The sequence below is a fragment of the Pseudophryne corroboree genome, chromosome 12 (genome assembly GCF_028390025.1).
Source record: "Pseudophryne corroboree isolate aPseCor3 chromosome 12, aPseCor3.hap2, whole genome shotgun sequence".
Classification (NCBI taxonomy): Eukaryota; Metazoa; Chordata; class Amphibia; order Anura; family Myobatrachidae; genus Pseudophryne; species Pseudophryne corroboree.
Window position 1 is genome coordinate 159506455 of NC_086455.1, and position 14335 is coordinate 159520789.

A 14335-nucleotide genomic window follows, 5' to 3' on the forward strand; every position below is an offset into this window, starting at 1 on the left:
CGACCTCCACGAGCCAGGAACAATTAATTTACAATCTGTCATCTAAGGAACTATCTCCAGCTGAGAGCATGATCTTAGGAAAAGGACTGTCTTTTGTGCCGACACGATCGCTGGACCCATTCCAGTGGAAGATAGACTCTTACAAACTAACAAGGTCTTTAAAACTAAAAGAACATTTTTCCAAGGTGGCAACAGTTGATTTGGAGAAGCAAAGGGATGTTCTCCCTCAACAGGTGAGAAGGTTCTCTAAATCAACTTTTGAACCCTATTCTGCTAATTCATCTATTAAAACGTTTAGCAGGATGTTAGAGAATTTACCAGGTGATTGTACTGATTGTTTACATTCTAATTTTTCCAAAAAAGAATCTGATGCATTAAGAGGGTTAAGTAAAAGGGAAGATATAATAATCCGGGGTGCAGACAAAGGGGGAGCAATTGTGATTTTGGATATAGCAGACTATAAACAAGAATGTAAACGATTGCTCTCAGATGTCAATACATATAGACCCCTGAAGTCAGACCCTACCCTCAAATTTAAGGATGAGCTGGATGCAATGCTAACGCAGGCAGTAGAGGAGAATATCATACTGCCTTCGGTTAGCAAGGCACTAACAGTGGAATTCCCAGTCACCCCAGTGTTTCATGTAATCCCCAAATTACATAAAGATCCCGTGAAACCCCCAGGCAGGCCAATAATTTCGGCCAGGGGGTCGCTAAACGAACCTTTGGCAGTATACTGCGACAGTTTTTTGCAGCCATGTATTCAACATACCCCCACGTACCTGAAAGATACTTCTTCTCTCTTACGAAGGTTTGTAGAATTGGGGAAAATTCCTGACAATACACTCCTGGCGTCATTAGACGTCACAAGTTTGTATACTTGCATCCCGCATGAAGCGGGATTGGCAGCGGTGAAACATTTAATCTCTAACAACCCTAGATACACCGGGCCAGATATTGGATTTTTTCTATCACTGTTAGAATTTACACTTACCAGAAATTTTTTTCTGTATGAAAAGGCGTTTTTTATCCAATGCACAGGCTGTGCGATGGGGTCGGCCGTGGCGCCGGCGTTCGCAAACGCCTATATGTGGGAGCTAGAAAGAGATCTATTTTTGATGGATCCCAACATTTCATCACAATTGACAATGTACTTTAGGTATATAGATGATGTGATCATCTTTTGGAACAGTGATGAGGAGAGTTTGACCAAGATTGTGGAAGATCATAACAAGACGGACAGTCCGGTCAAATTTACAGCCAGCATGGATAAAAGACAGATTAATTTTCTTGATGTCTGCATTACCTTGAATGAAGGGAATATAATGACAAGCCTGTTCAGTAAACCTACTGATAGAAATAATCTATTAAGGGCGGATAGTTTTCACCCGAGATCCACAACACAAGGCTTACCATATTCCCAATTATTACGGGTATGCCGAATCAACAGTGATAACGTTGAGAGGGATAGACAATTGGAGATAATGGTTCAGAAATTTTTACAAAGAGGGTACTCGGCAGTGGACCTAGAGAAAGCCAAAAGGAAAGCCTTGTCAAAGTCCCGTGATAAACTTTTGGCACCTAATAAGAAGAAAGAACTAGGCAATAGATATCCATGGGTAACACAATATAATTCCAGCAGCCCACACTTAGCGAAACAAGTAAAAAAACTGTGGCCAGTGGTAGCCACAGATAAAGAGTTAGGAAAAACAATGGGCAGCAAGGTATTATTCAGTTACTCGAGAAATAAAAGTATCAGAGACATGGTAGTAAAAACAGACCTGTCAAAATTTAATTCTGAACCGACACATTTTTTGAAACCTAGAAAAGGATGTTTCCGGTGCAGTGGGTGCACTACCTGTAGCTTTCTTAGCCCGGGAGAATATTTTCAACATCCACACACCGGAAAAAAATACACCATTCGGTTTCCACTCTCGTGTAAATCCAAGTTCGTGGTGTATATACTGACCTGCCCATGCGGGTTGGTATATGTGGGAAAAACTGATTGTGAGTTCAGAATACGTATGGCCCAACACAGGTATGCAATAAGGGAGGCCATTAAATCTGGACAAAGTGAGCAGCCTGTCGCAAGGCATTTTGCACAGGCTAGGCACAATGTATCCACTTTAAGGTATAAATTAATAGATCATGTCCCACGATCTATAAGAGGAGGTGATAGATCAAAAAGACTGTTACAGGTGGAAGCGATGTGGATCTATAAATTAAACACTATTTTTCCCAAAGGTCTCAACGAAACGAATAATTTTAAATGTTTTTTATAGAATGTTGATTCGTGGGATCAGGAGATTGGGAATATTTAATATCTGAGAGAGGTGGATTCACCTTAGGGAGGTTTGTTTATTCATGTGTATTCAGAATGGTTAAGTAATATGTGGGGTTATGAATTATATACAGACACATTACCCTGGTACTAGCTAATGGCGGAACAACTTGTGTAAAATTTTAAACATTTTAATTATTTGGGATATAAGGATGTTTTATGTGTATTTAGGTTGTGATACAAGCAAATAAGTTATGTGGTGCACTGTTTTTTCACATGGTAACCATGGTTACTCTGTTTACAGCTCCTACGCGCTGGCTGGTCGGGCCGGGATGTCGTCACTTCCGGTGAGACAGATCCGGAACCCGGGCGACGCGGAGGGAGGCTGAGCGGGGCGTTCTCGTGGGTTAAGGTATTTAAGCACTTTATTTGATTTATGCTGGTTATCCTGACGAAGGGGCTGCGTACCCCGAAACGTAGATATTGAAAATAAACAATTTATGCACTTTATTTGAAGTCTCCGAGTGCCGCCGCTGTCTGTATATATATATAAATAATGTGGGGCACTGTATATAACACACTTATTAGGTAAGTTATATTTGGTGCTGCTGTACAGTGGACATGGTGATTTTAAGTCAGCGGTGCAAGTATGCGGGTACGGCGTACCCTTAAAAATTTTGCCGTGGGTACGCCGTACCCACACCGACGGCCCGCCGCTTGCTGCCGCTGATGTGAGGGTAAGAGAGCGCAGCCTGCGCCTCTCCTGCCCCTCAATGTCTTCTTTCAAATCAGCGCTGCCCGTGAGCCAATCAGAGCTCGCGGAGCTTTGATTGGCTCACGGATCGGCGCTGAATATTGAACTCACCCGCCGGAGACTGCGCTCTCCTCCCCTCACACAAGTCAGCAGCAGCGGTGAGCAGGGGGAGGAGGGGGATTCTGCTGCTTCAGGAATACTTGGCACTGTGGGGGGCAATGTATACCTGGCACTGTGGGGGGCAATGTATACCTGGCACTGTGGAGGGCAATGTATATCTGGCACTGTGGCAGGCAATGTATATCTGGCACTGTGGGGGGCAATGTATACCTGGCACTGTGGGGGGCAATGTATACCTGGCACTGTGGGGGGCAATGTATACCTGGCACTGTGGGGGGCAATGTATACCTGGCACTGTGGGGGGCAATGTATACCTGGCACTGTGGGGGGCATTCGTGTATCTGGCACTGTGGGGGGCATTTGTGTATCTGGCATTGTGGGGCATTTGTGTATCTGGCACTGTGGGGCTTTTGTGTATCTGGCACTGTGGGGCATTTGGGTATCTGGCACTGTGGGGCAACGTGTATCTGGCACTGTGGGGGTCATATGTGTATCTGCCCCTCCCCCATATGTGTATCACGCCCACATTTTCATTGGCCACGCCCCATATGGCATTTGGTCACGCACATTTTTTGGCACGCGCGCGCACACACAGTACCTGTAAGACATTTTTTCTACTTGCACCACTGGGTATTAGTTATATATAGAGGAGAGGGGACCACACAGTGATATATGAGGGGGAATAACAAAGCTCACACTATTCAAGTTGTTTTCTTCCTGGAACTTGACATCTCTTTAATTTTACTTTATTGTTGTTTATTCTAATAAACCTTTCAAATTGCATATAAGACTTGCTTTTTCCTGCAGGCCACTCAAGACTAGGGGACATGTACAGTAATAAAAGTGGAGAAGTGAGCCAGGGAGAAGTTGCCCATGGCAACCAATCAGCATTGACGTAACATTTATAATTTGCATACTGTAAAAGTATACAGAGGAGCAGATTGGTTGCCATGGGCAACTTCTCCACTGGCTCATTCTCCACTTTTATCACTGCTTAGTACATGACCCTCTAAGGGGTCTATTTAGTTAGCCTTGGATGGAGATAAAGTGGACAGAGAAAAGGTACCAGACAACCAGCTCCTAACTGCCATTTTTCAATCCCAGCCTGTGAGATGGCAGTTAGGAGCTGATTGGCTGGTACTTTATCTCCATCCAAGGCTTAGTAAATAGATTCCATAGAGCTTGATTATTCGGCCCAGTTGGGATTTTGAGTTTGACATGCCTGACGTATAGGCCCTACACACTGGGCGATATTACTGAGAGATATGAACAATCTCGTTCATTAATGAACGAGATACCGTTCATATCTTTCAGTGTGGAGGCACTAACGATGAATGATACGCGGCCCCGTGCTCGTTCATCGCTGGTGCCCCGTCGCTTATGCATGCAGGCCGACATGTACGATCTCGTCCTTATTTGCATGCACTGCTATGGAGCCGGGTGACGGGGGTAGTGAAGAAACTTCACTCCCCCCGGCCGCCCGTCTGCCGTATCGGCGGTCGGGCAGCTCAGCGGGGGGGCGCGCAGTGTGCAGGGCCCATTAGACACTGTCAGCCTATACATTGGAACCCCTTAAGTAGTACCTCAGTCAGCTTGATTATACCATCTGTGCACAACCAGAGCTATCCCTAAAACCTGGACTGTTGGTGTGCCACGAGGCCCCCATTTGGGGAGTACAGAAGAAAGACACAAGCATAAGCCAATGGAAAGGAAGTGGGACAGCGGGGGAATGTAGGAGGAGCTGTAACACCAGGATGGGGAACATGGGGAATGTACGGCATCTCCTCCATACAAATTTGTGATTGGCAGACTCAGTGGCGCCCCCACAGATCCTGATGCCCTAGGCAGCTGACTAAAGCCACCTAATGGTACAGCCGGCCCTGGGTAAACCCTTCCAAGAGACCACTCACCAGTAGTGGAGCCATTTACAGTGGACCAGTCAACTGTGCGCAGCCATTTTGTGCACTGAACCAATATTCCACACACCGTGGTCTTGGAATTCGCACACTGTTCCTCACGGAAGTCCCCAGTCCCTCACACCTCAGACCAGTCAGTGGTTCCTAGTGGATTGCTGTCTGTACTGTTCTTAATATTGGTTTTACCCACAATATGTTAGTTTCCTCTGGTGGTGCCCACAGGCCTTGTTACACCGGTGACCCCACATGTTGGATTGTACACTTACCTGGCTTCCAAATACTCCAATAGAGCAGGCGGTAGAGACTTCATTGGAGCTGAACCACACTGAAGCGATGTAAGCGGGCATTCCCAGTATAAAGACTTGTGCCGTCGCACACACCAGCTGTCCAAAGAGCGTCACGCCAAACAGGTCTGGCCGGGCGCTGGCTGTCTTAATCCAGGCACCCAAACAGTTCAGCCCGGAGCCAACCAGTGCAATGACGCGCAGGCCTCTGGTGTCCAGGAGCCAAGCCACGGGGAATATTAGCGGGATATAGATCAGCATGTAGGACATAGAGAGCCAGTCGATGGCTAGGCTGCTGACCCCATAATACTTAATGAAAATATTGCTGATGATTCCATACTGGAGCCACTGAAACGCGTTACACAGAGAGTACGAGCTGAAGAGAAGAACCATGAACCAGCGGCGGGTGTAGAGTTTGGTTTCTGGAGTCATAGATGGGGTCATGGTGACCTGCTCATGGGTTTCTGTGTCTGCAGACGCACCGTTATCCTGAGTATGATGGTAGCTTGTGGGGTCCAGCAGTTCCTTCCCTGAGAGCTTCTCTGATAGCATCTTTTTCTGCATTGCTGCTCCGCTCACAAGGATGGGGGGAGGGGGGGGGTTAGAGGTACCAGGTTCCCACAATCCACCTGCAGGCAGAGAGAGGCGAGGTGGTAACGTGCACCTCTCCAAATAAACCAATCTCCTGTCAGGTCTGACCAATCACTGGACCCAGCAGCTGACTATTCCTCTGTTACTTTCATTCCGGTGTGTCCTTTGTAGGTCTCTCTCACCCTCCTCTCTGTACGTCTTACTGCCCCAGTGTCCGATCTCTGAAAAACCAACCCACAAAATGTTAGTCCCCTTTGCCCCAGTCTGTGCCTCCTTTCCCCTGCCCCTGTCCTAATCTGCGCTCCCAGTCCCCTGTCCCAATCTGCACTCCCTTTCCCCTGCCCCTGTCCTAGTCTGCGCTCCCAGTCCCCTGTCCCAATCTGCACTCCCTTTCCCCTGCCCCTGTCCTAGTCTGCGCTCCCAGTCCCCTGTCCCAATCTGCACTCCCTTTCCCCTGCCCCTGTCCTAGTCTGCACTCCCAGCCTGTACTCCCGGCCCCATTTCCCTGTCCCCAGTCTCCTGTCCTAGTCTGCGCTCCCAGTCCCCTGTCCCAATCTGCACTCCCTTTCCCCTGCCCCTGTCCTAGTCTGCACTCCCAGCCTGTACTCCCGGTCCCATTTCCCTGTCCCCAGTCTCCTGTCCTAGGCTGCACTCCCAGTCCCCTGCCCCTGCCTGTACTCCCAGTCCCGTGCCTCTGTCCTAGTCTGCACTCCCAGTCCCCTGCCCTCCCACCCTCTGTCAGTCCCCTCTGTCCCACACACAGTTCCTCTATGTGCGGTGTTTCTGCCACATGCTGCAGTTCACTCTCTTCCTGTTTTGCTGCTCTCTCTCTCTCTCTCTCTCTCTCTCTCTCCACCTGTCACAATGTCCTGTGTGTGTGGGTGTCGGTGAGTCTCTGGCACTCTGTTTATCTCAGGTTTTCTCTAGCCCTCTTTGTATATCCCAGGCTGTCTCTGTGACTCAGTCTCTAGCTGTCTCTGTATGTATGTCACCCTGTCTAGCTTTCTTTGTCTCAGTGTGAATGTATCAGGCTGTCTGTGTCTGTCTCTCAAGCTCTTCTTGTGTATGTTAAATTCTGTCTCTGTCTCTGTAGATAAGGCTTTTGTCTATAGATAAGGCTCCCTGGCTGTCTCAGCTTCTCTCCCTGACTGTCTCCCTCTCCCGAACTGTCCCTGTCTCTCTCTCCCTGGCTGTCTCAGTCACTCCCTGACTGTCTCAACCTCTCTCTCCCTGACTGTCCCTGTCCCTCTCTCTCCCTGACTGTCCCAGCCTCTCTCTCCCTGACTGTCCCTCTCTCTCTCTCTCTCTCCCCCCCCTGACTGTCCCCCTCTCCCTGACTGTCCCAGCCTCTCTCTCTCCCTGGCTGTCTCTTTGTCAGGGATTTGTGTCTTTGTAAGAAAGTTTTCAGATCCCGGCAAGTTATGAGCCCCGCCCCCTCGTCGCTGATTGGCTAGCACACAGAAGAGATCTTTAATGTCTAAGATCAACCACGTGGACAATTCCGGCCCCGCCCTCCCTGTGGCCACACCTCTCTCAACTTACATTACCCCGTGTCAGCCAATCAGATAACGTATAATAGTAACACTAACACATAATAATAATAATAATAATAATAATAATAGTAATGCTATTGTTACACCAATCATGTTATATACTTCAGTCATCTCTCTGATGTGTAGAAAGTAACATAGTAATAGGAATAAATGCAGCTGGTGCCAACAGTGGCCAGAGTACAGGCCCTGACCCTAGACCAGCATGCTGGGATGTGTAGTTCTACAACAGCTGTGCATTGTGTACATGTTTATTGTGTGTAATGTTTGGAGTGTGCATTGTGTACTGTACATGTATATTGTTTGGAGTGTGCATTGTGTACATGTTTCTTGTGTGTCATGATTGGAGTGTGCATTGTGTACTCTACATGTATATTGTTTGGAGTGTGCATTGTGTGTAATGTTTGGAGTGTGCTTTGTGTACTGTACAGGTATATTGTTTGGAGTGTGCATTGTGTACATGTATATTGTGTGTAATGTTTGGAGTGTGTATTGTGTACATGTATATTGTGTGTAATGTTTGGAGTGTGTATTGTGTACATGTATATTGTGTGTAATGTTTGGAGTGTGCATTGTGTACATGTTTCTTGTGTGTCATGATTGGAGTGTGCATTGTGTACTCTACATGTATATTGTTTGGAGTGTGCATTGTGTGTAATGTTTGGAGTGTGCATTGTGTACATGTATATTGTGTGTAATGTTTGGAGTGTGCATTGTGTACTGTACAGGTATATTGTTTGGAGTGTGCATTGTGTACATGTGCATTGTGTACATGTGTATCGTGTCAAATGTTTGGAATGTGCACTGTGTACTGTACATGTATATTGTGTAGAGTGTGTATAGTGTTTGGAGTGTGTATTATGTATGTGTATATACAGGAAATAATTCAGACTGGATCGCGGCAGCGATCGCAGTCTAAATCCTTTTGTGGAGTGTGCACGCGCAGCGGCCGCACAGCACTACTTCTCTTGTGCCGTATATTGGTATAAGTCAGTGTCGTAAGTATGGGCAGGTGCACAGCACTACTTCTTGTGTGCCGTATATTGGTATAAGTCAGTGTCTTTCCCTGCACTGTAAGTATGGGCAGGTGCACAGCACTACTTCTCTTGTGCCGTATATTGGTATAAGTCAGTGTCTTTCCCTGCACTGTAATTATGGGCAGGTGCACAGCACTACTTCTCTTGTGCCGTATATTGGTATAAGTCAGTGTCTTTCCCTGTACTGTAAGTATGGGCAGGTGCACAGCACTACTTCTCGTGTGCCGTATATTGGTATAAGTCAGTGTCTTTCCCTGCACTGTAAGTATGGGCAGGTGCACAGCACTACTTCTTGTGTGCCATATATTGGTATAAGTCAGTGTCTTTCCCTGCACTGTTAGTATGGGCAGGTGCACAGCACTACTTCTCTTGGGTCGTATATTGGTATAAGTCAGTGTCTTTCCCTGCACTGTTAGTATGGGCAAGTGCACAGTGCTACTTCTTTTGCGCTGTATTCACACCCATGTGATCCACCTGTAAAGCTGTGTTTGTATGTGTAGAAACATGTGAAGGATTAACCCTGTGTGCAGCGTAAGCCTGCAGACTCTCAGAGGAAGCCTAAAGGGCCCCATACGCTAGGACTATAATGCCCGATTTTATCCGATTTCGGGCATTCGTCTCGATATATCAGATTAAATCAGGCATTTTGGAGGCGTTTCCAATCCGATCCAATGCGCGTTCCCGTGAGCATCGGATTGGATCCTCCAGATTGAATGTGCTGCACATTCAATCTGGTCCGACCCCGCAGGCGTGGCTGGTATCGGCCAGGACTGACCAAGATACATTGTATGCAAAAGGACACATACAATGTATCGTGGGCGATACTGATCCCCCGGGAGGCTGCCGGGGGTGATCGCCCGGGACATGTCAGATGGACATGTTGCGGTAGCGTATGGGGCCCTTTAGTCTCTCCAATAACAGTCTGTGGCAAACTAACCTTTTTGCCACAGTACTGTATATACAAACAATAGAAACATAGAACGTGACGGCATATAAGAACCACTTGGCCCATCTAGTCTGCCCTAAACGCATGTGCACCTACACACTTATACTTTTCTCAGGAGCCAATTAACCTACCAGTATATTTTTGGAGTGTGGGAGGAAACCCACGCAGATACCGGGAGAATATACAAATTCCACACAGTTAGGGCCATGATGGGAATCTAACCCAGGACCTCAGTGCTGTGAGGCGGTAACATTACACCACATTACTGGGTGCAAATCCCAGTCAGAGAGCCTCTCTCTCCTGTATACATGGAAATACTACTGTATCTATCTTGCTCTGTATGTATAAACAAGTACACAGTACTACTTCTCCTGTAACTCTCAGTGCCTCTCCCTATTCTGTATGTATGAACAGGTACACAGTACTACTTATCCTGTCCTGTAACTCCCACTGCCTCTCACAGGTCAGGTACACAGTACTACTTCTCATGTTCTGTAACTCTCAGTGCCTCTCCCTATTCTGTATGTATGAACAGGTACACTGTACTACTTATCCTGTCCTGTAACTCTCACTGCCTCTCACAGGTCAGGTACACAGTACTACTTCCCCTGCTCTGTAACTCTCAGTGCCTCTCCCTATTCTGTATGTATGAACAGGTACGCAGTACTACTCCCCCTGTTCTGTAACTCTCAGTGCCTCTCCCTATTCTGTATGTATGAACAGGTACGCAGTACTACTTCCCCTGTTCTGTAACTCTCAGTGCCTCTCCCTATTCTGTATGTATGAACAGGTACACAGTACTACTTATCCTGTCCTGTGACTCTCACTGCCTCTCACTCTCACAGGTCAAGTACACAGTACTACTTCTCATGTTCTGTAACTCTCGCTGCCTCTCCCTATACTGTATATATGAACTCAGTACTACTTCTCCTGTCCTGTAACTCTCAGTATATCTTCCTATTCTGTATGTATGAACAGGTACACAGTACTACTTCCCCTGTTCTGTAACTCTCAGTGCCTCTCCCTATTCTGTATGTATGAACAGGTACACAGTACTACTTATCCTGTCCTGTGACTCTCACTGCCTCTCACTCTCACAGGTCAAGTACACAGTACTACTTCTCATATTCTGTAACTCTCGCTGCCTCTCCCTATACTGTATATATGAACTCAGTACTACTTCTCCTGTCCTGTAACTCTCAGTATATCTTCCTATTCTGTATGTATGAACAGGTACACAGTACTACTTATCCTGTCCTGTGACTCTCACTGCCTCTCACAGGTCAGATACACAGTACTACTTCTCCTGTTTTGTAACTCTCAGTGCCTCTCCCTATTCTGTATATATGAACTCAGTACTACTTCTCATGTCCTGTAACTCTCAGTATATCTTCCTAGTCTGTATATTTGCACAGTTGTGTATATTGTGAGTAATTCTCAGAGACATCTTGGGTCCAGAAACTTTCCTTTGGAGGTAAGGACGCGGGGATGGACTGTAACGCTTATCTCATGTTCAGGGTAATAAAGGGCAGATCTCAGTATCACAATAGATCTCTGTTAGTATGTGGACTCTGCTCTATACACATGTGTAACACACAAAGTACACGCCAACTCACTGCAACTTGACACTGTACTGAGGTCACCTCTGACCTGTGGCACATAACCACTGAGTCAGAGAACAATGGGGGCAGATAGGATACGATAAAGGTTGTAAGACAAACTTGCCTACTTTTGAATAAGCATTTCAGGGAGATTGTGAAAGTGACACCTATCAGCGCGGGCGCGTACTGCTACGGGTGTGGTTCGTTTTATCGACAGTATCTAGGTCGACAATGTTTAGGTCGACCACTATAGGTCGACAGTCACTAGGTCGACATGGATGGAAGGTCGACAGGGTTTCTAGGTCGACATGTGCTAGGTCGACAGGTCTAAAGGTCGACATGAGGATTTTTTTTTTTTTGTGTCGTTTTCTACGTAAAGTGACCGGGATCCCAAATTAGTGCACCGCTTCGCTCGCCATGCTTCGGGCATGGTGCCTTCGCTCCGCTACCGCTTCGCTCGGCACACTTTACCGTTCCAATCGTAGTCCACGTGGATCGTTAAGTATGAAAAAATAAAAAATAAAAAAAAATGTGAAAAACTCATGTCGACCTATCACATGTCGACCTAGAAACCCTGTCGACCTTCCATCCATGTCGACCTAGTGACTGTCGACCTATAGTGGTCGACCTAAACATTGTCGACCTAGACACTGTCGATCTTCAGACCGGATCCCACTGCTACATCTGAGAGGCGCGTCATGAAAATGACTTACATACAAATGTAACTGAGCCCCAAAGTTAGTAAGAGCTACGTGTTGAAGAAAAGACACTGATATTTTGCAGGATTTGTTTGTGTATTGTGTTTTACGCGAGGCTCCATATACTGTAAGTGGCCACGAGAAACCTTTTTTTAAAATGCATGTAGCCATAGGGATCATTGTGTCTTATACCCAATACAGGTAAGTGGCGCTGATGAGCCCATCTGAATGTATGTATCTCTGATTTTTTTTTTTCCTCACAAGAATGTAACAGCTATATAATGGGGGTAAGGTGCAATCAGGGAGATTGCTGGTCTATTCAGGGAGTCAGGGAGATCGCTGCTATTTCAGGGAGTCTCCTGCAGAATGAGGGAGGGTAGGCAACCATGTTGTAAAAGCTTTATCCATATACAATACTCAGGTGTGGTAAGTGCAAATATTTGATAAATGACAGTTACTGTAATAAAATATGACACATAAGATCTGCTTTACATGTGTGTAATTATTGTACTTTGTTATTCCTTAGTTTGAACCCACCTTATGTAAAAAGAATAATAATAACATTCATATATAAGCAATATTAGCCCATGTTACTTACACAACACGTATTGGCCCTGGGACGTGTGTGGCCCCTGGATCATCCCCTCGGACTCTCCCAGCTTCGGTGATATCAGACTCTCCTGCTACTTAAACCTTGAGCACAATAAACAGAAACTGATAGACTGACCTGATATGGGAGGAACACGCAGACCGTTTCACACGGGGATCGCCGGGCCTTTGGCCCCTGGCCCAGAGTGAGATGAATGCGCAATCCTGGCAGATTGTGCCACCAATTAATGCTGAGGAATGTGGCACCAAGTAATATTCTCTTAGACTCTGCACCCTGAGATACATGAAGGCTCAGTCCCTGGGATGGCGCTCTTATACTGTGCACCCCGGTATACATTAAGGATCAGTCCCTGGAATGGCGCTCTTACACTGTGCACCCCGGGATACATTAAGGATCAGTCCCTGGGATGGCGCTCTTACACTCTGCACCCTGAGACACATTAAGGATCAGTCCCTGGGATGGCGCTCTTACACTCTGCACCCTGAGACACATTAAGGATCAGTCCCTGGGATGGCGCTCTTACACTCTGCACCCCGGGATACATTAAGGATCAGTCCCTGGAATGGCGCTCTTACACTGTGCACCCCGGGATACATTAAGGATCAGTCCCTGGGATGGCGCTCTTACACTCTGCACACTGAGATACATTAAGGATCAGTCCCTGGGATGGCGCTCTTATACTCTGCACCCTGAGATACATTAAGGATCAGTCCCTGGGATGTCGCTCTTACACTCTGCACCCCGGGATACATTAAAGATTAGTCCCTGGGATGGCGCTCTTACACTGTGCACCCCGGGATACATTAAGGATCAGTCCCTGGGATGGCGCTCTTACACTCTGCACCCTGAGACACATTAAAGATCAGTCCCTGGGATGGCGCTCTTACACTGTGCACCCCGGGATACATTAAGGATCAGTCCCTGGAATGGCGCTCTTACACCCTGCACCCCGGGATACATTAAGGATCAGTCCCTGGAATGGCGCTCTTACACCCTGCACCCCGGGATACATTAAGGATCAGTCCCTGGAATGGCGCTCTTACACCCTGCACCCCGGGATACATTAAGGATCAGTCCCTGGGATGGCGCTCTTACACCCTGCACCCCGGGATACATTAAGGATCAGTCCCTGGAATGGCGCTCTTACACCCTGCACCCCGGGATACATTAAGGATCAGTCCCTGGAATGGCGCTCTTACACCCTGCACCCCGGGATACATTAAGGATCAGTCCCTGGGATGGCGCTCTTGCACTCTGCACACTGAGATACATTAAGGATCAGTCCTTGGAATGGCGCTCTTACACCCTGCACCCCGGGATACATTAAGGATCAGTCCCTGGGATGGCGCTCTTACACCCTGCACCCCAGGATACATTAAGGATCAGTCCCTGGGATGGCGCTCTTACACCCTGCACCCCGGGATACATTAAGGATCAGTCCCTGGAATGGCGCTCTTACACCCTGCACCCCGGGATACATTAAGGATCAGTCCCTGGAATGGCGCTCTTACACCCTGCACCCCGGGATACATTAAGGATCAGTCCCTGGAATGGCGCTCTTACACCCTGCACCCCGGGATACATTAAGGATCAGTCCCTGGGATGGCGCTCTTACACCCTGCACCCCGGGATACATTAAGGATCAGTCCCTGGAATGGCGCTCTTACACCCTGCACCCCGGGATACATTAAGGATCAGTCCCTGGGATGGCGCTCTTACACTCTGCACACTGAGATACATTAAGGATCAGTCCCTGGAATGGCGCTCTTACACCCTGCACCCCGGGATACATTAAGGATCAGTCCCTGGGATGGCGCTCTTACACCCTGCACCCCGGGATACATTAAGGATCAGTCCCTGGAATGGCGCTCTTACACCCTGCACCCCGGGATACATTAAGGATCAGTCCCTGGAATGGCGCTCTTACACCCTGCACCCCGGGATACA

At 47.4% G+C, this 14335-nt stretch overlaps 1 protein-coding gene across 2 annotated transcripts in view; it reads right to left on the reverse strand.

Moving 5' to 3' along the window:
- FLVCR2 (FLVCR choline and putative heme transporter 2) overlaps positions 1-12459 on the reverse strand; it is a 49843-nt gene extending 37384 nt beyond the window's left edge. Inside the window, exons 1-2 of one of the 2 annotated variants that reach the window (XM_063948278.1) lie at positions 12377-12459; positions 5338-6167 (exon numbers count right to left, since the gene is read on the reverse strand). In XM_063948278.1, coding sequence (XP_063804348.1) covers positions 5338-5919 — 582 coding nt within the window. In that variant the 5' untranslated portion in view covers positions 5920-6167; positions 12377-12459. Of the gene's footprint in view, positions 1-5337; positions 7298-12376 lie in introns of those variants that run through there. The other variant, XM_063948279.1, reaches the window with a different exon arrangement.
- Positions 12460-14335: the final 1876 nt, after the last annotated feature.